This window comes from Scyliorhinus canicula, chromosome 13 (genome assembly GCF_902713615.1).
Source record: "Scyliorhinus canicula chromosome 13, sScyCan1.1, whole genome shotgun sequence".
In the NCBI taxonomy this organism is placed as follows: domain Eukaryota; kingdom Metazoa; phylum Chordata; class Chondrichthyes; order Carcharhiniformes; family Scyliorhinidae; genus Scyliorhinus; species Scyliorhinus canicula.
Window position 1 is genome coordinate 28,738,467 of NC_052158.1, and position 20,908 is coordinate 28,759,374.

General features: G+C 47.9%; 1 protein-coding gene across 5 annotated transcripts in view; it reads right to left on the bottom strand.

Moving 5' to 3' along the window:
• LOC119976347 (discoidin domain-containing receptor 2-like) overlaps positions 1 to 20,908 on the bottom strand; it is a 187,323-nt gene that overhangs the window by 26,702 nt on the left and 139,713 nt on the right. For 4 of the 5 annotated variants that reach the window (XM_038816820.1, XM_038816823.1, XM_038816821.1 and 1 more), the window contains exons 10-12: positions 15,734 to 15,903; positions 7,539 to 7,746; positions 319 to 426 (exon numbers count right to left, since the gene is read on the bottom strand). In XM_038816820.1, coding sequence (XP_038672748.1) covers positions 319 to 426; positions 7,539 to 7,746; positions 15,734 to 15,903 — 486 coding nt within the window. The remainder of the gene's footprint in view (positions 1 to 318; positions 427 to 7,538; positions 7,747 to 15,733; positions 15,904 to 20,908) is intronic. The other variant, XM_038816824.1, reaches the window with a different exon arrangement.

Here is a 20,908-nt window from a genome sequence, read left to right on the forward strand (position 1 = left end):
ATGGGGATCAAGGAGGAAAGTGGAATTGAGGATTATCTCATCAGATCAGTCATCATCTCATTGAATGGCTGAGCAGACCCAATGGGCCGAATGGCCTACTCCTGCTCCCATGTCTTCTGGTCTTTGATTCCTCAATCCGCCAACATGTCAAGAACAATAATTCGGGAAGTCAAGGGACCATTCCTCAATGGGCTGAGTATCTGAAAAGTTTCCCCCCCCACTACCACCCCCAATCCAGCACCAGACTCCCCTCCCTCCCGACCCACCCATCCCACCCAACCCAACCCAACTGCTATCCCAAGTTGGCGAGGTCCTTACCATCAGTGTTGATTGGCTTAACCTGGTCCAAAGTGCAGCCAGGGCCTCCAATCAGGTGACGGTTTGCGGAGAGTATAAGGTGATAGGCTGGGTTGTTTAACAGAAGAGCTGTCGGAGAGGAGGGAACACAACAGGGTGGATGAACAACAGGATGGATGAGCACAAACAACAGGATGGAACAGCACAAACGCAGGGTGGACGAGGGAGGTGGGATAGGAGGTGGGGTGGGGAAGAAGGACGCTGGGAGAACAACACAATGATATGGAAGTCCCGTGGAGCTGTGTCCTCTGCAGTGCCCACCCCACCCCAGTATCAACACTGCAACTCTTGTGATCCTATCTCAGGAAGCTACCACTTTGATTCCTCCTATCTGCTATCAGGATCAATAGGCCTCCTGTGGTTTTGGGGAAAGAAACTAACTATTACACATCCAAAGCATTAATACCATGGACAATATCTATATCAGTCGCATATTATCGCACGCAATGCATATCAATAGCACTGTTGGTCTATGACGATATTAGTGCTCCATATGAGCCTCCTCCCAGTCCTCAGCACTTCCCTCTATCAGTGCATCCATTGATGGCTAACAGAGACCAGGTCAGAAAGTAACAAGTGCCAATCGTGAAGGCACATTGAGGGTGAAATTGGAAATGTGTGAGGAAGTAAAACAATCCATTCCACGGCTTGTTGTCCGTGCAATGCCATATGGAGACCCGGTTCTTTAAGGTTATTTTTAAGTTCTGGCATCATGATCGCCACAGGTTTGGAGGGCCGAAGGGTCTGTTCCTGTGCTGTACTTTTGGTCGTTCTTTGTTCAATATTGGATGGTTGAGCCTATTTTTTGTGCCCATGTCTAATTTCCTCTCACCTCCCCCTTGCCCACCTCCACCTGCCACTCCCAAACCTTCCCTAGCCAGCTTGAAAAGTGCAAGTTGCCTATCTCAGTACAGCCAACGTAACTCTCTGGGTAGAAATCTGTCGTGGGCATCATATTGTTTGCCCATTTATATCCTGGCCAATACTCAGGCGCATTGACTTCAATCAGCATCACGTATTGGACTGGGCGGACAGCAAAGCAGCCGTTGTGATATCGCCCATTTTATGCTCAAGCAAGTTTTCACCCTGATGAGTTGAATGAAAGGAAATCCTCAGATTTAATAAGTGGTTTGTCAAAAGAAGTGTTTTCGCATTGCAGCCTGCTTTTTTTCAGAAATGCCACCTCACCTGAATGCAGTTGTCCTGGGTTATTTATAGATTCAGACACAGTTTCGTATGGAGGGACAGTCATCAGACAATAGAGCGGCACCTGGAATGCTCAGGGTAGTTTGACTGACAGCTGAAAGAGGTTATTAAAGGATAAGCTGTCTCTGATGTGGGGATTTGAATACAAATCTGTTTGCTTTTATGAGGAATTACGGACTTGAGGTGGTATAACATTTTTGAATGGGCTTTCATGAATGGGAGTTTTTTTCTAATGTAGTAAAGGCTGTGACAGATAGTTAGACCTTTATTTTATTTCACCATATTAATCCCAGGGAAGGCAGGACTGTCTTACAAGGAGAGATTGAGGAGACTGACTTTATCCCCTAGAGTTTTGAAGAATAAGGAGTGAGCTCATTGAAAGTTACAAAATTCTTACTGGGCATGAGAGTGGATGTAGATAAAATGTTTCCCCCTGGCTAGTGAGTCCAGAACAGGATAAGCAGCCTCAGAATTAAGGGGAAGGCCATTTAGGACAGAGATGGGGAGGAAATGATCGCTCAAGACGGTGATGAATCTTTGAAATTCTCTAGTCCAGAGGGCTGTGGAAGCTCAATCATTGAGCATGTTCAAGACAAAACTCATTAGGTTTCTGGATAACGATGACATCAAAGGGATAGTGCGGGAAATTGGCATCGAGTTAGATGCTCAGCCATGACCAAATTGACTGACGGAGTAGGTTCGATGGCCCTATATCCCAAGCTCCCATTTTCCTTTTCAACACGGCTCCTGAGCTCTGCCCCCATGGTGGATACTGGATGAGTTCACTTGGAAGGTGCAAGGGGAAAAAAGTGGTGGTTGGGGTTGGCTGCCAAGAGTTGGCATTCATTTGACCAGTGGAGATGGTAAAAGGTAGATGGGTGATCATGGGTTGGCATGCGGGCCCTGAACTTTCTCCACCCCCCCCCCCCCCCAAAAGAGAGGGTATGGCCGTTGGGAGCCAAATGGAGCTTTCAATACTGAGATTGATGAGACCTGTTGCATTTGGGTTAAAGGGGGCGACGGAACAAAGGGTGCTGTGTGGAGTTGAAGGTCAGAGCAGCCATGAAGTGGTGGCATGGTGGCACAGTGGTTACCACTGCAGTCTCACAGCGCCAACAACCCGGGTTCGATTTCCGACCTTGGGTGATTTTGTGTGAACTTTGCAAGTTCTCTCCATGTCTGTGTGGGTTCCCGCCGGGTGCTCTGGTTTCATACCACAGTCCAAAGATATGCAGGTTAGGTGGATTGGCCATGCTCAATTGCCCCTCGTGGTGGCTAGGTGGGGGGTAGGGTGCCCTTTCAGAGTATCGATGCAGACTCGATGGGCCAAATGGCCTCCTTCTGCACTGTAGCTATTCTATGATTCTATGAAGTGAAGGGCCAAATGTGTTTGAGGGGCTGAATGGCCTCCTCCTGTTGCTAAGTGAGGAAGCCTAACTTCTATTTGGTTTGGCCATTGAACTCTCTTATTTAAAATTTACAATGTAAATGTCTGAGATAAGCAGTGAAGCTGAATGAAGAGAAAGTCCTGCCCCACCCCCCCATAAGCATTGATAAGATCCGACAGAAACAGTGAAGGGGGGCGGGGGGGGGTTAAAGGTAGTTACTCAGACTGATAGAAAACCAGGCACTGGCATTCCACAGGATGGGAGCTCGGAGCACTGCTGTTCACCATTTACATCAATGATTTGGGGCAGCACGGTGGCGCAGTCAGTTAGCCCTGCAGCCTCACGGCGCAGGTTCGATCCCGGCTCTGGGTCACTGTCCGTGTGGTGTTTGCACATCTCCCCGTGTCGGCGTGGGTTTCGCCCCCACAACCCAAAGATGTGAAGGTTAGGTGGATTGGCCACGCTAAAATTGCTCCTTAATTGGAAAAAAATTAATTGGGTATTCTAAATTTTAAAAAAAATACGATTTGAAATCTTGGGAATTGAAGCATAATTTCAAGATTTGCAGATGACGCTGGATATGGTTATTACAGAGTGTAATATACAGGGATGCATTAATAAGCTTGCAGAATGATAACATGAACTGGAGTTCCCCTGTAATTCATTCCCCACCCCGACTTGGAAAGCTATCGGCTCTTCCTTCACTGTCGCTGGGTCAAAATCCTGAACAGCCTGCCCGACGGCACTGAGGATGTACCTACACACCGCACGGACTGCATTAGTTCAAGGCGGCAGCTCACCACCTCCTTTTCAAGGGCAATTAGGGGCGGTTGTTGGTCATGTGGTGCAGCCCCTGCCTCTGGGATGGAAGCTCCAGCTTCTAGTCCCACCCTAGGGCTTGATGACCAAAGCACAGCACGTTCATAACATGGTCAAACAGGTGGAGTGTGTCAACCTACAACATCCTTCCGAACACACCAATGGCTGATGGTAAGAGTGGGAGAGACTCACGTTCACTCATTGTTTGATGTGGAGTGGCGCCCCCTCAAGCTATAAATCCCTGGCAACAGCTGAGCGCCCTGTTCCGGGAATTACTAGCTATGGAATCGGACAAAGGTCTGCCTGAGTGCACCACTAGGTGCGGGAAGAGAATTGGAATGGATGGAATAAATGCTGGACCAGCCAGCGACATCCACATCCTATAAACGGAATTAAATCAGCTTCAATGTGGGTGGCCCGAAGACAGCGGGAACCGTCGATGCCTCAGAATGCCAAGGATCGCCGGCATTCACAGACTTTGACGTGCTGTGCATGGTCACACGCCAGCTGCAGATTAACCGTGCAGTTCCCCTCCCTCTTGAGATGGGGAAGGGGCGGAGGGCAAGTTTGAAAGCTGTGCCTGGACAGCTCACCGATGCCACAATCAGACCTCTCCTCAAGCTACTGACACACAAACGCTAGCTCCTCACTCAAAATAAGGGACACGGTGGAAGCACGGATCAGCAGCATCTACCCCATTTTATGGCTCCGGGCTGTTATGTGGGACTTAAAATCGCACCCAAAGTGTCCAAAAATACGATGGAGCAGCAGGGGGAAATCTGGGGATTATAGATACACAAATCACTAAATGCAGAGAAACAGGGGAGATGGTGGCACAGTGGCAATATCACAGGGCTAGTAATACAGAGGTGCATGCTAATGCTCCAGGGACATGGGCTCAGATTCTCTTCCATGGCAACTGGTGGAGTTTAAACTCAACTAATAAATCTGGAATATAAAATTTGTCCCTACCATGATGGTCGTGAAAACTCCCATCTGGTTCTTACCCAGTCTGGCCTACATGTGACTCGACATCCACAGCAATGTGGTTGACTCTTAGCTGCCCTCGGAAGTGGCCCTTGCAAGCCGTTCAGTTCAAGGGCAATGAGGGATGGGCAACAAATGCTGGCCCCACAACCCCATGAAAGAATGAAGAAAAATACCATGAAAGGATTAAGCAAAAAATGAATCCAAACAGATTAATAAAGCAATAACGAAAAGAGACCACGTGCTCGTGTTCACTTCTAGAAGGATAGAATTGAAAAGCAGGAAGTTAACTGTGTTAACTTGCACAGGACCTTGGTAAGGTCACGCAGTTCTTGTCTCCATATAACGGCAAGGACATAGAGCCATGGGAGAAGGTGCAAGAAAGAACAATACCAGAACCAAGAACTTCTACCCATCAGGATTAGGCTGGGCCTCTTTTCACTGGCAGAGAGGAATAAAAGGTAATCTGATTGTTGTAGGGGCAACAAGTAATGTAGCCATTATTAAATCTAATCTCGACACACTGCTTTACCCAGCGACTGGTGGAGAATGTAGAACTCACTACCACAAGTATCAATTGGCTCAGATACATTTTTAAAAATTGATTCTTTCACGGGAGGTGGGCATCACAGCATTAATTTCCCATCCCTAATTGTCCCTTGAGAGGGTGGTGGTGAGCTGCATTCTTGAACTGCTGCATTCCATGTGGTGTAGGTGCACCCACAGTGCTCTTAGGGAGGGAGTCCGAGGGTTTTCATCCAGTGACAGTGAAGGAACGACAATATCATTCAAAGCCAGGATGGTGTTTGGTGTGTGTGTGTGTGTGTGTGGTGGTGGGGGGGGGGGGGGGGGGGGGGGGGGTGGAGCTTGCAGGTAGTGGTGTTCCCATGCATCTGCTATCTTTGTCCTTCTGGGGGTAGAGATTGTGGGTTTGGAAGGTGCTGTTGAAGGAGGCTTGGTCAGTCACTGCAGTGCATCTTGTCGATGGCACACACCGCTGCCACTGTGCGTCGGTGGTGGAGGGAGGGAATGTTTAAGGCAGTGGACGGGGTGCCAATCAAGCGGGCTGCTTTGTCCTGGATGGTGTTGAGCTTCTTGAGATTGTTGGAGCTGCACTCCTCCAGGAAAGGAGAGAGTATTCCATCACACTCCTGACTTGTGCCTTGTAGGTGGTGAACAGGCTTTGTATGGCTGGTCCAGTTCAGTTTCTGGTCACTAGCAACCCCCATGGTTGTTGATGCATTTAGAGAAAAGCTAGATTAACAAATTGTAGAGAAAGGAACAGAAAGAGATGTTGATGGGTTAGATGAAGTAAGATGCCAACATATAACAAAGTTGTGTTAGGAGAACATGTGGAAGTTATTCTTCATATCTCTTCCATGTGATGTTGTGAACAGACATCAAAGTCTGGTGTAAAATTCACCAGAGGTCAGGGAGCTCTATGTTCGAGAGGCTGTTCAGAGCTTGTCTGTCACTTCATTACTCGCTTGACCAGCTGGGCTCTTCAATCCCATCAAGATGCCCACCGGGGTAAAATCTCCATCCAGTCAGTGGACCACAACATACATTAACATAGCAATGCAGCAGGAAACACACTTCATGTATCTAATGAACTACATATACACTGCATCGAAAGGCCCATTGTCTGGGCACCAGCTTTCCAAATGAGCATCATGAATTAGTGCCACACCCCAGTGTTTGCCCCGTACCTCTGCTCATTGTTACTATTCAAATAACCACCGAATGCCCTCTCAAATTCCTCGATTGAACCTGCCCCCGCCACACTTCCAGACCCAATCATTCACTGTGTGGAAATGTTTTTTTTCTCACATCACATTTTTAAAAATAAATTTGGAGTACCCAATTATTTTTTTTTACCCAATTAAGGGACAATTTAGCGTGGACAATCCACCTACCCTGCACATCTTTGGGCTGTGAAGGTGAACCCCATGCAGAAACAGGGAGAATATGCAAACTCCACAGGGACAGTGACCCAAAGCCAGGATCGAACCCAGCTCCTCAGCACCATAAGCAGCAGTGCTAACCACTGTGCCACCAGGCAATCCCTCTCACATCACATTCTTTTTCAAATCATTTTAAATCTCATTCTTGATCCTTTTACAAGCGGAAACAGTTTCTCCCTATCTGCTCTGTCAAACACTCTCACGATTTGGAACATCTCTACCAAATCTCAAGAACAGTCACAGAATCCCTACAGTGCAGAAAGAGGCTATTTGGCCCATCAAGTCTGCACCACCCCTACCTAGGCCCAATCCCCTGTAACCCTAACTAACCTTTGGACACCAAGGGGAAATTTAGCACAGCCAATCCACCTAACCTGCACATCTTTGGACTGTGGGTGTGGTCTAACTAGTGTCTTATACAAGTTCATCATAACCTCCTTGCTCTTGTACTCTATGTCCCTATATACATATACACCCAAGTTCCTCTGTTCCTGAACCCAATTATTTGTTCCTTCTTCTAGTGATCTCCCCACCAGAGGTAACGTTTTCTCTCCAGCTACCCTATCAAATGATCCAAAAATCTTATAGTCTTCTATATGTGAAAGGTCCTGATGTCAAGTGAATAGAAAAGATAACATGGCATTATTGGAAGAAGAGTAGGGCAGTTCTGCAAGAGGCCCAGTCCAGCATCTGACATTTGATCACCACCATCCAAGCAGACTGTCTGACTGGTTGTTGATCTCTTTTTCTTCCTGACAACACACATCCAAAAGGGCCATAGCCTTCTGGGCCCGGTGAGCCCTCCATCATGCCTTACCTGAGTTCTCAGCCCCTTGTGGCAGGTCAGGGAGCTTCATGCGAAGCCGGTTGGGCTCCTGGTACTCTAGGTCGCTGGAGCTGATGCGCTCGTACAGGTTGGAATGGAGGTTTGTGGAGGCGCTGGGTTGCGTGTTGTTGATCATGATCGTGTCGCCGGGCACTGAGAGTCGGACAGTGAGGTCGTCGTCCAAGATCCGGCGCTGAGCCTAAGGAGAGGAGCAGATTAGTAGATGGCGAGGGCAGAGCTTGGGGAGCGGGATGAGATTGCCAACCCCGATTGAGCCGCATGCCTGGAGGTTTTTCACCCCTGAGCAGAACACAAGTACCAGATAATGACTATTACCAACAGCTAACCATCTTCTCTTCACATTCAATGTCATTACCAACACTGAATTCCCCATCATTAACATCCTGAGGGTTACCATTGACCAGAAACTGAACTGGACCAGCCATATAGATATGGTGGCTATAAGAGCAGGTTAGAGACTCCCCAAAACCTGTCCATCATCCACAAGAGCCAAGTGATGGAACACTCTCCACTTGCCTGGATGACCGCAACTCCAACAACACTCAAGAAGTTGGACAACATCCAGGACCAAGCAATCCACTTGATCGGCACCCCATTCACCACCTTTAACATCCACTCCCTCTTACACCTAGGCATAGTTGCAGCAGTGTGTATCATTTATAAGATGCTCTACAGCAACTGACAAGACCCGCAAACTCTTATCACCAAAAAGGGCAAGGGCAGCAGATGTGCATGAGAACACCACCACCTGCAAGTTCCCCTCTGAGCCGCATCCTTTCCTGGAACTCCTTCCCTAACAGCACTGAGGGTGAATCCAGACCACATGGACTGCAGCGGTTCAGGAAGGTGATCCAATACTGTACCACCTTCTGAAGGGGAAAATTAGTGATGGGCAATAAAAATGCTGGCCATCCCATCAACAAATTTGTCAAAAATAGTTAAATGACTGGGCAGAGGGGTTAAATACGTCCATGGCTCAACAAGGAGATCATGAACAATATATAAAGACAAAAACGAAGTTATATATTGCAAAGGCCAGCGGCCGACTGGAAGATTGGGAAACTTTCAAACATAAACTAAGGGATACTAAAAAGTAATAAAAGAGCCAAGGTAAATTACAAAATAAATTAGTACAGAATATCAGAAAGGATAGCAAAAGCTTCTACAGGTACATAAAAGGGAAGAGAGTTGCTAAGGTGAATGCTGGCCCCATGGGAGATGAAACTGGTGAGTTAATAGTGGGGAACACCGAAATCACAGAGATGCTAAATCAATACTTTGCCTCAGTTTTCACAGTGGAGGACACTAGTACCATTCCCATAGGAACGGGCAATTCAGAGGTAATAGAAAGGGTGAAACTTGGAACAATCAGCATCACTAGGGAAATCAACAAACCCTTGGGATTGAGGGCAGACAAGTCCTGGGGCCTCATGGCCTACACCCTGGGGTGTTAAAGGATGTGGCAGCAGAGACAGTGGATCCATTGGTTACGACATTTCAAAATTCCATGGACACAGGAAAGGTTCCAATAGATTAGAAAAATGCTAAAAGCTTATTCCAAAAGGGAGGAAGGAAGAATGTGGGAAATTACAGACCAGTTAGTTTAACATCTGTTATTAGAAAATTGTTGGAATTAATTATCAAGGACGTAATATCAGGACGTTTGGAAAGCCAAAGTGCTATCCATCAGAGTGTCAGCATGGTTTTACGAAGGGAAATCATGTTTCACTAATTTGTTAGAGTTCTTCGAAGATGTAACAAGCAAAGTAGATAATGGGGATCAGGTAGATGTAGTATATCTGGACATCCGGAAGGTGTTTGATAAAGTGCCGCACAGAAGGTTAATTCACAAGGTGAGATCACTGGGGATTAGGGGTAACTTTGAAGCTTCGATAGAAGACTGGTTGATGGACAAGAGACAGTGTGTCGTGATAAATGGGTCTTTTTCTGGATAGCAAGATGTAACTAGTGGGGTGCCACAGGATTCGGTTCTTGGGCTCCAGCTATTAACAATCTATATTAACGACTTGGATACAGGGATAGAAGGTTCTTTTGCCAACTTTGCAGATGCCACAAAAATAGGTGGGACAGTAAGATACAATGAGGAAATAATAACCTTACAAATGGATATAGATAGGATAGGAGAGTGGGCCAAAATGTGGCAGATGGAGTTTAACCTGGATAAGTGTGAGGTCATACATTTTAGTAAAAAAAATGGAAAAGCAACTTATTATCTAAATTGGGAGAGACTTCGGGGTGCTCCGATGCAGAGGGATCTGGGTGTCCTCGTGCATGAGTCACAGAAAATGAGCATGCAGGTGCAGCAGGATATAAGGAAAGCAAATGGAATGTTGGCATTTAATAATATTAATCTTTATTGTCACAAGTAGGATACATGAACATTGCAATGAAGTTACCGTGAAAATCCCCTCAACGTCACATTCCGGCGCCTGTTCGGGTACACCAAGGGAGAATTTAGAATGTCCAAATTACCTAACAGCACATCTTTCGGGACTTGTGGGAGGAAATTGGAGCACCCAGAAGAAACCCACACAGAGACAGGGAGAACGTGCAGACTCCGCTCAGACAGTGACCCAAGCCGGGAATTGAACCTGGGACCCTGGAGCTGTGAAGCAACAGTGCTACCCACTGTACTACTGTGCTGGCCCCTTAATAGCAAAAGGAATTGAGTATAAAGGTAAGGAAGTGCTTTTGCAACTATACAAGGCACTGATGAGACTGCACCTGGCGTATTGTGCACAGTTTTGGTCCCCTTATTTGATGAAAGATGTTGTGGCATTGGAGGCAGTTCAGAGGAGGTTCATTAGATTGATTCCAGAGATGAGGGGTTTGTCGTATGAGGAGAGATTGAACAGTTTAAGCCGAAACTCTCGAGTTCAGAAGAATGAGGGGTGATCTAATTAGAATAGAATAGAACAGTACAGCACAGAACAGGCCTTTGGCCCTCGATGTTGTGTCGAGCAATGATCACCCTACTCAAGTCAACGTATCCACCCTATACCCGTAACCCAACAACCCCCCCTTAACCTTATTTTTTAGGACACTAAGGGCAATTTAGCATAGCCAATCCACCTAACCCGCACATCTTTGGACTGTGGGAGGAAACCGGAGCACCCGGACGAAACCCACGCACACACGGGGAGCACGGCAGACTCCGCACAGACAGTGACCCAGCCGAATCGAACCTGGGACTCTGGAGCTGTGAAGCATTTATGCTAACCACCATGCTACCATGCTGCCCCGCATTGAGGTGTACAAGATGCTAAAAGGTATGGATAAAGTAAACGTGGAGCTGATGCTTCCTCTTGTGGGACATTCTAAAATGAGAGGTCATAATCTTAGAATAAGAGATAGGAAATTTAAAACAGATTTGAGGAAAAACTACTTCTTCTAAAGGGTTGTGAATCTGTGGAATTTGCTATAGAACATAGAACACTACAGTGCAGTACGGGCCCTTCGGCCCTCGATGTTGCGCCGACCTGTGAAACCATCCCAGAGTGAGGTGGATGCAGGGACAGTGAGTAAATTTAAGGAGGAGTTAGACAGATTTTTAATTGACAATGGATTGAAAGGTTATGGAGAATGGGCAGGTCGGTGGAGTTGAGGCCAGGATGGGATCAGCCATGATCACATTGAGGGTGTTTAGGCTCGGGAAGCTAAATTGCCAACTCCTAGGACATGTGTTCTAGGGAGGAAATGCTCTAGCTGATTTCGCAATCCAACTCTTAGCCTGTAACATTGTAGGTAGCAGATGAGGAACATATCAGCCATGATAGAATGGCGGAGCAGACTTGATGGACCGAATGGCCTAATTCTGCTCCTATATCTTCTGAACTTACGAAAAACAATTAACGCGATCAGTTGAAGACAACCCTGAATGCAAATACACTGGGCGCGATGCTCCGTCTCGCTGCACTAGTTTACTGGTGCGGCACGCCCCTGCCATCGGCGGGATTCTCCGTTTTAGCAGCCGGCCATTGGGGTTTCCCATTGCGGGCAGCTCCCGCTGTCGGGAAATACCTGGGCGTGGCGGCCGACGCAACGGAGAATCCCGACAGCGGAGAATCCAGCCCACTATGGTTGGACAATCCAAGGGGTGTCAAGAAAGAATAAACCAGATCAAAGACACATTCTGTTATTATATGCTGATAACAAATACAATAGTTCTAACACCACCTGCTGAGCTGAAGCTTTTGATACCCAGCCAAACATTCATAGTGGTCACCATAAAAGCTCCCAGCTCCAATGACAGTTTAAAATAGTGGCCCTGACTTCAGCACCACCTTCTAATGGGAAATTAGGGACATGTAACAAATGCTGGCCTAGCCAGCCAAATTGCATGCTTGCCATTCCCAACTCACAAAACAGCCAGGGGAAAACGGTCAGGAAGGCAGAGAAAAATCTGATTTCTTCCAATAAAAAAAGAAATGTGGCCATTCACGCATGAACCATGCCCCCAGACCCAGATAGAAATTTAGTACGTGTGTGTGTTTCTTTTCATTTTAAGTTTTAGAGTACCCAATTCATTTTTTCCAATTAAGGGGCAATTTAGCGTGGCCAATCCACCTACCCTGCACATCTTTGGGTTGCGGGGGCGAAACCCACTCAAACACGGGGAGAAAGTGCAAACTCCACACGGACAGTGACCCAGAGCCGGGACCGAACCTTGGACCGTGCTACCCTGTGTGTGTGTTTCTTTACTGTCATTTTCATTTGTTATAAAATTATTGGAGCTGTTGGTGAAGGGACATGTGGGGACTGTTTATTCTTTGATTGTATCTGAGCGTTGCTGGTTAGGTTAGCATTTGTTGCCCATCCCTTGTTGCCTTTGAGGAGGTGGTGGTGAATCACCTTCTTGAATCGCTGCTGTCCACGTGGCATAGGTACACCCACAGTGCTCTTAGGGAGGAAGCTCCAGGATTTTGACCCAGCGACGGAACGGCTGATATACATTTACAAGTCAACGCTGGGCTAATTAGCTGGCTTTCAAAGCAGACCGAGGCAGGCCAGCAGTGCGGGTTCAATTCCCGTACCAGCCTCCCCGAACAGGCGCCGGAATGTGGCGACTAGGGGCTTTTCACAGTAACTTCATTTGAAGCCTACTTGTGACAATAAACGATTTTCATATCATTTCATTTCATTTCATTTCAGGATGGTGAGTGGCTTGGAGGGGAATTTCTAGGTGGTGGTGTTCACAGATACCTGCTGCCTTTGTCCTATTTGCCGCCATAGGCCGTAGGTTTGGAAGGTGCTGTTGAAGGAACTTGGGGAGTTGCTCGCCAAAGGTATAGAGGAATATGGGGTGAAGGCAGGTACATGGGGCCAGGTCGCAGATCAGCCGCGATCTTGTTGAATGACGGAACAGGCTCAAGGGGCTGAATGGCCTCTTCTGTTCCTAAGGTCCCACATCCCCGTACCGTTTATTTATGACAAACGTGTCAAAACAGGTTACAACACATAAACACCCCGGGAAACATACTTCCCAGCAATCAACTATACAGTCTGTACAAATGTTTCCCCCTTTTTCACCCACCCACCCTGCAACGAACAGCTCCTCAAACACAGTCACGAACATCCCCCACCCTTTTGCTGAGCCCCTCAGCTCATATTTTATCTTCTCTAACCGCAGGAAGTTGTAGAGGTCACCCAACCCCCGGTGGCGATGCCGACCGCTACTCCAGGAAAATTCGCTGCCGTGCAATCAGAGAGGCGAAGGCCATGACATCAGCCTTCCTCCTCTCCATGTGCTCCGGCCACCAAAGGTCCACTCTCTCCTCCATTACCGTGGCTATGACCGCAAACTCCAATCCAATCTCCTGCACATTCTTGGACTGTGGGAGACTGTGGGAGAAAACCGGAGCATCCAGGGAAACCCACGCAGATACGGGGAGAACGTCCAGACACTGCACAGACAGTGACCTAAGCCTGGGACCCGGGAGCTGTGAAACAACTGTGCTAACCACTGTGCCTGCATGGGTTTCCTCCGGGTGCTCGGATTTCCTCCCACAGTCCAAAGATGTGCAGGTTAGGTAGATTGGCTATGCTAAATTGCCCTTAATGTCCAAAAAAGATTCAGTTGGGGTAACAGGAATAGGGTGGAGGTGTGGGGACAGGGTGGAGGTTTGGGCTTGGGTAGGATGCTCTTTCCAAATGCCGAAGCAGACTCGATGGGCCGAATGGCCTCCTTCTGCACTTTGATTCTATGATTCACCACCCGCTCGCAGTACCGTTTATGTAAAGAAGTTAACAGTTTGATCCTAGCACCGATCTTTGTCGAGTGCCACTTTGCCCCCGAGTTTCCTATTTTGCCAGCAATTTGCCATTCATCCATTCTGCTACTCCTTCCCTCCCTCCCTTCACATGTTCCGACCTGATGTGGTACCTAATCGAAGGTCTTTAGAAAATTTCAATTAAATCTCCCCTGTTCTTCAGGGATTCTCTGCTGAGAGTCCGCCCTGCTACCGCTACTAGCGAGGATGGTGAATCCAACGAACGGCAGGATTCTCTACTCCTGTCGCTTGTCAATGGGATTTCCCATTAAAGCCACCCCACACCGCCTGGAAATCATAGGTGGTGGTGGGAACAGAGAATCGTCCTAGACTTCCCAAACAGTGGAAATAGTTCATCTCTACCTACCCTATCTGCCTCCCCTAATATCGTGAAAATTCAAATCAGATCATCCGACAATCTTCGGAATTCCAGGGAATGGAATTTTAAGTTGTGTAATCTTTCACTGTGGTTTGACCCTTGCATTCCAGGCATCATTCTGACACATGGCAGCTGCACTCCCTTAAAGGCAACATATGTTTCCGAAGATGTGATAGCCAGGATGGTCCGCTTGGACTCCAGGGTACTGTCTAACCAAGGTTTTGCAAAGTTGAAGCACCTAATTTTCTGTTCCTCTAGATGTGTCCTTAGGAATGAAGTCCCCTAACAGGTGTCAACCTTCCCGCTCCTACCGCTAATGGGGATTCAGGAAAGGGTAGTTTCCAGAGGGTGGGTAGGAGAAGGGAGCGTCTCGGACATTTATAAGGAGCTTTTGGGGTCAGAGGAGATGCAGACCGAGGAGCTGAAGCACAAGTGGGAGGAGGAGCTGGGAGATGAAACAGAGGATGGTCTATGGGCAGACGCGTTGAGTAGTCAACACGTCGCAACATGTGCCAGGCTCAGCCTGATACAATTTAAGGTTGTTCACTGGGCTCACATGACAGTGGCCCAGATGAATTGATTCTTTGGGGTGGAGGACAGGTGCGCAAAATTTGCGGGAGGACCAGCGAACCATGTCCACATGTTCTGGACATGTCCAAAGCTTAGGGGATTTTGGCAGGGGTTTGCAGACGTCATGTCCACGGTGTTAAAAACAAGGGTTGTGCCGAGTCCAGAGGTGGCGATTTTCGGGGTGTCAGAAGACCCGGGAATCCAGGAGGAGAAAGAGGCAGACGTTCTGGCCTTTGCTTCCCTGGTAGCCCGGAGACGGATACTATTAGCTTGGAGGGACACAAAGCCCCCGAAGTCGGAGACCTGGCTATTGGACATGGTTAGCCTTTTCTGTTTGGAGAAAATCAAGTTCACCTTGAGAGGGTCACTGTTAGGGTTCACCCGGAGGTGGCAACCGTTCGTCGACTTCTTTGCGGAAAATTAATCGTCAGCAGACGGGAGGGAGGGGGGGGGGGGGGGGGGTAGTTTAGATTAGAGTAGGGGGTCAATAAGGGAGGGACCTGTACAAGAGGTAAATAGCTTTTGCACTATGTTCATGGTTTCATGTATATTATTTATTTGGTTGTTGTTACTATACCAAAAATACCACAATAAAATGTTTATTTAAAAAAAAGAATGAAGTTCGCTAGTTTTGAAATGTTCCCAGGCGGAAAGGAATCTTTTCTAAGTGTACCCTATTGAACTGCTGAATAATGCTGAAAGACTTCTACCTCAGTTACCTCTTTTCTATATTAACGAGCCCCAGCCAGTTTAACCTTGCCTGTCAGCTATAAGCTCTCTGTTTTGGTATCGTTCTTATAAAGCTGTTTCTTGTTTGCATCGTTTACTGTGCCTTGCGAGGCCAGAATTGGTCACAGGATGCCAAATTGTGGCCTGCAAGGTTTAGGGAATTCGTAGGCTGCACCAGCTGGGCCCTGAGACCTTACCTTGCCAAGGATCTTCTTCCAGTATTGCCTCCAGAGGATGATGAAGATGACAATCAGCAGGAGGAGGATGATGGCGACCAGGCAGCCAATCAGGATGGCAGTGTTGCTGCTGTCTGCCTTGGGAACAGGCCGTCCTGCGTTCGGAGAGAGGTAGATGGATGACTCAAATTCTGGGTGAAAGAGAAGACAGTGAATGTATAGGTACAAGAAGAAAGGCCTGAAGCAGCAGTAATGTGCATCCTGACCCATGGCTCTTGCCTGTGCCTCGGGAGGTCGTGGGTTCAAATCTCAGGGTGAGGGTGGGGTGGTATGGTAATGTAGTGGAAATGTCACTGGACTAGTAATCCAGAGGATAATCCTCTGGAGACACAGGTTCAAATCCCACCACAGCAGAAACCTGTAATTGAAAGCTAGTCTCAGTGTGGTGACCACAACACTATTTTCAATTGTTGTTAAAAACCCATCTGGTTGGGCATCACGGCGGCACAGTGGTTAGCACTGCTGCCTCATAGCGCCAAGGTCCCAGGTTCGACCCTGGCCCTGGGGCACTGGGCATGTGGAGTTTGCACGTTCTCTCTGTGTCTGCGTGGGTCTCATTCGTACAACCCCAAAGGTCTGCAAGGTAGGTGAATCGGCCATGCTAAATTGCCCCTTAATTGGAAAATAAAATAATTGGATAGTCTAAATTTATTTTAAAAACCCATCTGGTTAACTGATATCTTGCAGATGGCCTGTTCTCCTTACTCTCGCCTGCATGAAACCAGACTCACTGGCCACTGAAGTGATCTAGCAAGCCACTCAGTTCAAGGGCAATTAGGGATGGACAATAAATGCTAGCCCAGCCAGCGATGCCCACATCACCGTGAAAATAATGAAAGAAAAAAACTCACTCCAGAGGGCACCGAGCCTAGATTAGAGCCCCCAGTTCAACACTGCATACTTGGCAGAGCTGTGTTTGGGCAGAGGCGGTAGAGTAGTGATATTGATACTAGACAAGCAATCCAGAGACCCAGAGTAATGCTCTGATGCCACGGGTTCTAATCCCACCGTGACTGATGGTGAAATTTGATTCCAGCAAAAATCTGGAAATAAAAGTCTAACGATGACCATGAAACCATTGCCGATTATCGTAAAAAACCCATCTGCTACACTAATGTCCTATTGGGAAGGAAATCCGGTCTGGCAGCACGGTACCACAGTGGCTAGCACTGTGGCTTCACAGCTCCAGGGTCCTAGGTTCAATTCCCTGCTGGGTCACTGTCCGTGTGGAGTCTGCACGTTCTCACCGTGCCAACGTGGGTTTTCTCCGGGTGCTCCGGTTTCCTCCCACAGTCCAAAGACGTGCAGGCTAGGTGGATTGGCCGTGCTAAATTGCCCTTAAGTGGCCAGAAAGGTTAGGAGGGGATATTGGGTTACGGCAATAGGGTGGAAGTGAGGGCTTAAGTGGGTTGGTGCAGACTCAATGGGCCAAATGGCCTCTATCTTCATTGTATGTTCTATGTGACTCCAGACCTGCAGCAGTTTATTGCCCCTCTAAAATGGCCCAGCAAGCCACTTAGATCAAGTCTTTTTGAGATATGAGCTGAGGAACAAATATTAATCAGGACATCGGGAATAACTTACCTATTCAAGGGCAATTAAGGATGGGCAATGAATTCTGGCCCAGCCAGCAATAACACCCACATCCCATGAATGATGATAAGCAGAGGGTTCCATTATGTTCTCTTAAAAACTGGACTTAAAGAGAACCCACAACACCATTTTAAAGAAGAGCAGGGGAGTAATCCACAGTGTGGCCCAGTTGGTGACGCTCTTGGATTTGAATCTAATTTGAAGGTTGGGTGTTCAAGTCCCACTCCAGAGGCCCGAGCACAGAAATCTAGTCTGACACTTCAAGTTACTTACGGAAGGCGTGCTGCACTGTTAGAGGTGCTGTGATTTTGGTTGAGGCATTAAACCCAGGCCCACTCAGTTGGGGTGGTAAAGATACCATCTTTTGAAGAAGAATAGGGAAGTTATTCCCGATGTCCTGATTAATATTTGTTCCTCAGCTCATATCTCAAAAAGACAAATTCTCTGATGATGTACACAAGTTGCCTGTAACTATGGCTGGCACCACACTTCAAAAAGTACTTGAATGGCAATAAAGAACTCCTCGATGCTCCGAGGTCATGGCAGGCACTGAGGCACCTCATCTAGATTCCGCACTCAATCTTTTAATATTGTTATGGGCCAGGGTTTAGAGAACCCCAAAGTGTATCATGGAGTCCACCTGACCCACCACTTTTAATAGATTGTGGTTATGGGGAGCACACGGGCCTACCTTACAGGTGTGATGCACCAGAGATCCACAGTACTTTTAAATTAAAACAATGTTTATTTATGAAACCAGTTAACACTTTAGAAACCCACAGTAAACATCTTAACAACTATCAACACCAATCTTCCCCACAGATACAACATTCTATAAATAAACCTTAATCTTTCCTTATTTACATCCATAAGACAAAAGACCTTATTTAACACAGAGATCAGGTTTAAATTCATTACTGAGAGCAGTCAGTACTTTGAAATCACACAATTGATCTGGAGACAGTCTTTAGTTTGCAGAGAGAGATCCTTATGCAGCTCCTTGTTTTTCCTGCAGCTATCCAGCTCTCAAAACGAAACTAAAACACACCCTGAGCAAACAGCCTAAAACGAAAATAAAGCTGTCAGCCCAGCTCCACCCACACTCTGACATCACTGCTAAACACCCATTTCTTAAAGGCACATCCACTACAGCTATTTTTATCAACACCAATTTCTTAAAAGTACTCTCACATGACAATATAGGCCTGTTGAAAGCCAACCCCTGACCTACCTCAGCAGTCCTACCATTGGATTGTACGATGTACTGTTTGACTCTCATTGCTGTCCTCAGAATGGACTGCAATCCAAGCAGCAAAGAAATAAACCTTTTAGTTTAATATACGATCAATCAAACAAGGAGTAAGTCATTCGGCCCCTTGAACCAGTTCCGCCATTTAATAAGATCATGGCTGATCTGATAGTAGCCTCAAATCTACATCTGGTGTACTGGCCCCCTCTTGAGAATCTATTGCTCAACACGAAACCATCGACCTCATCTTAAAAAAACCAAAGATTCTGCTTCCACCACTAGCTTCAGGAAGACAGTTCCAGACCTTCGGAGAGAATAAATGTCACCTCGTCTCCATTACAAATGGACGGCCTTTTATTTTTAAACGGTGACCCCAAGTTCTAGATTCTCCTGCAACAGGAATCATCCTCTCCACATCCACTCTGTCAACACCCCTCAGGATCGTATATTTTCAGTCAAGTCACCTTCCTTTTCTAATCTTTTACTTTCTTTTGTATAAATCTAGGAGTATTTCCATTGGCTTTATATGAATGGTCATATGACCACAACAGTTGAAGCTGGTGGCATATCCTAGCAACCATACTCGGCCTACCCATGGGACTGGGGGGGGGGGGGGGGTCTACAGTAAACTCTTGCGAAAGGGTCCTCAGATTCCTTTCCCCAAATCTAAATCGGAATCCGGCGCTTCATAAAAAAAGGCTTTCAGGTTAGGGTCAGATGTAGAATTAAGCTTTTCTCAGTATTCACTTCTGCCACCTTGCCTAATCCCATTATCTGTAAAATGTAAGGTCACAAGGAGCATGAATTTGCCCCTTGAGCTTGCTGCACCATTCAGTTAGATCATGGCTGACCTGATTGCGGTCTTAACTCCACTTTGCTGGCTACCCCATCTCCCCCCCCCCCCCCCCCCCAAACCCCTATTACCTTGACTTCCTTGCAGATCAAAATATGTCTAATGCAGAATATATCTGCTGACCCAGCAGCCACCGTAGCACATTGGGATAGAAAAGATAAATGACCCTCTGGGAGAACAAATTCCTCCTCATCTCCATTTCAAATGGGAAACCTCTTGTTCTGAAATTGTGCCCCCCCCCCCCCCCCCGCCCCACCGTCCAGTGGCAGATTCCCCCACAATGGGAAATACCTGCATAGCATCAGCCCCACCCGTATAGCATCCAACCTACCCACATAGCATCAGCCCCACCCGTATAGCATCCACCCTACCGGCATAGCATCCACCCTACCCGCATAGCACCCACCCTACCCGCATAGCATCCACCCTACCCGCATAGCATCCACCCTACCCGCATAGCATCCACCCTACCCGCATAGCATCCACCCTACCCGCATAGCACCCACCCTACCCGCATAGCATCCACCCTACCCGCATAGCATCCACCCTACCCGCATAGCATCCACCCTACCCGCATAGCATCCACCCTACCCGCATAGCATCCACCCGACCCGCATAGCATCCACCCTACCCCCATAGCATCCACCCTACCCCCATAGCATCCACCCTACCCTCATAGCATCCACCCTACCCGCATAGCATCCACCCTACCCGCATAGCATCCACCCTACCCGCATAGCATCCACCCTACCCGCATAGCGTCCACCCTACCCGTATAGCATCCACCCTACCGGCATAGCGTCCACCCTACCCGTATAGCATCCACCCTACCGGCATAGCATCCACCCTACCCGCATAGCGTCCACCCTACCCGCATAGCGTCCACCCGACCCGCATAGCATCCACCCGACCCGCATAGCATCCACCCTACCCGCATAGCATCAGCCCTACCCACATAGCATCAGCCCCACCCGCATAGCATCCACCCTACCCGCATAGCATCAGCCCTACCCGCATAGCATCCACCCTACCCGCATAGCATCCACCCTACCCGCATAGCATCAGCCCTACCCACATAGCATCAGCCCCACCCGCATAGCATCCACCCTACCCGCATAGCATCAGCCCTACCCACATAGCATCCACCCTACCCACATAGCATCCACCCTACCCGCATAGCATCCACCCTACCCGCATAGCATCCACCCTACCCGCATAGCATCCACCCTACCCGCATAGCATCCACCCTACCCGCATAGCATCCACCCTACCCGCATAGCATCCACCCTACCCGCATAGCATCCACCCTACCCGCATAGCATCCACCCTACCCGCATAGCATCCACCCTACCCGCATAGCATCCACCCTACCCGCATAGCATCCACCCTACCCGCATAGCATCCACCCGACCCGCATAGCATCCACCCGACCCGCATAGCA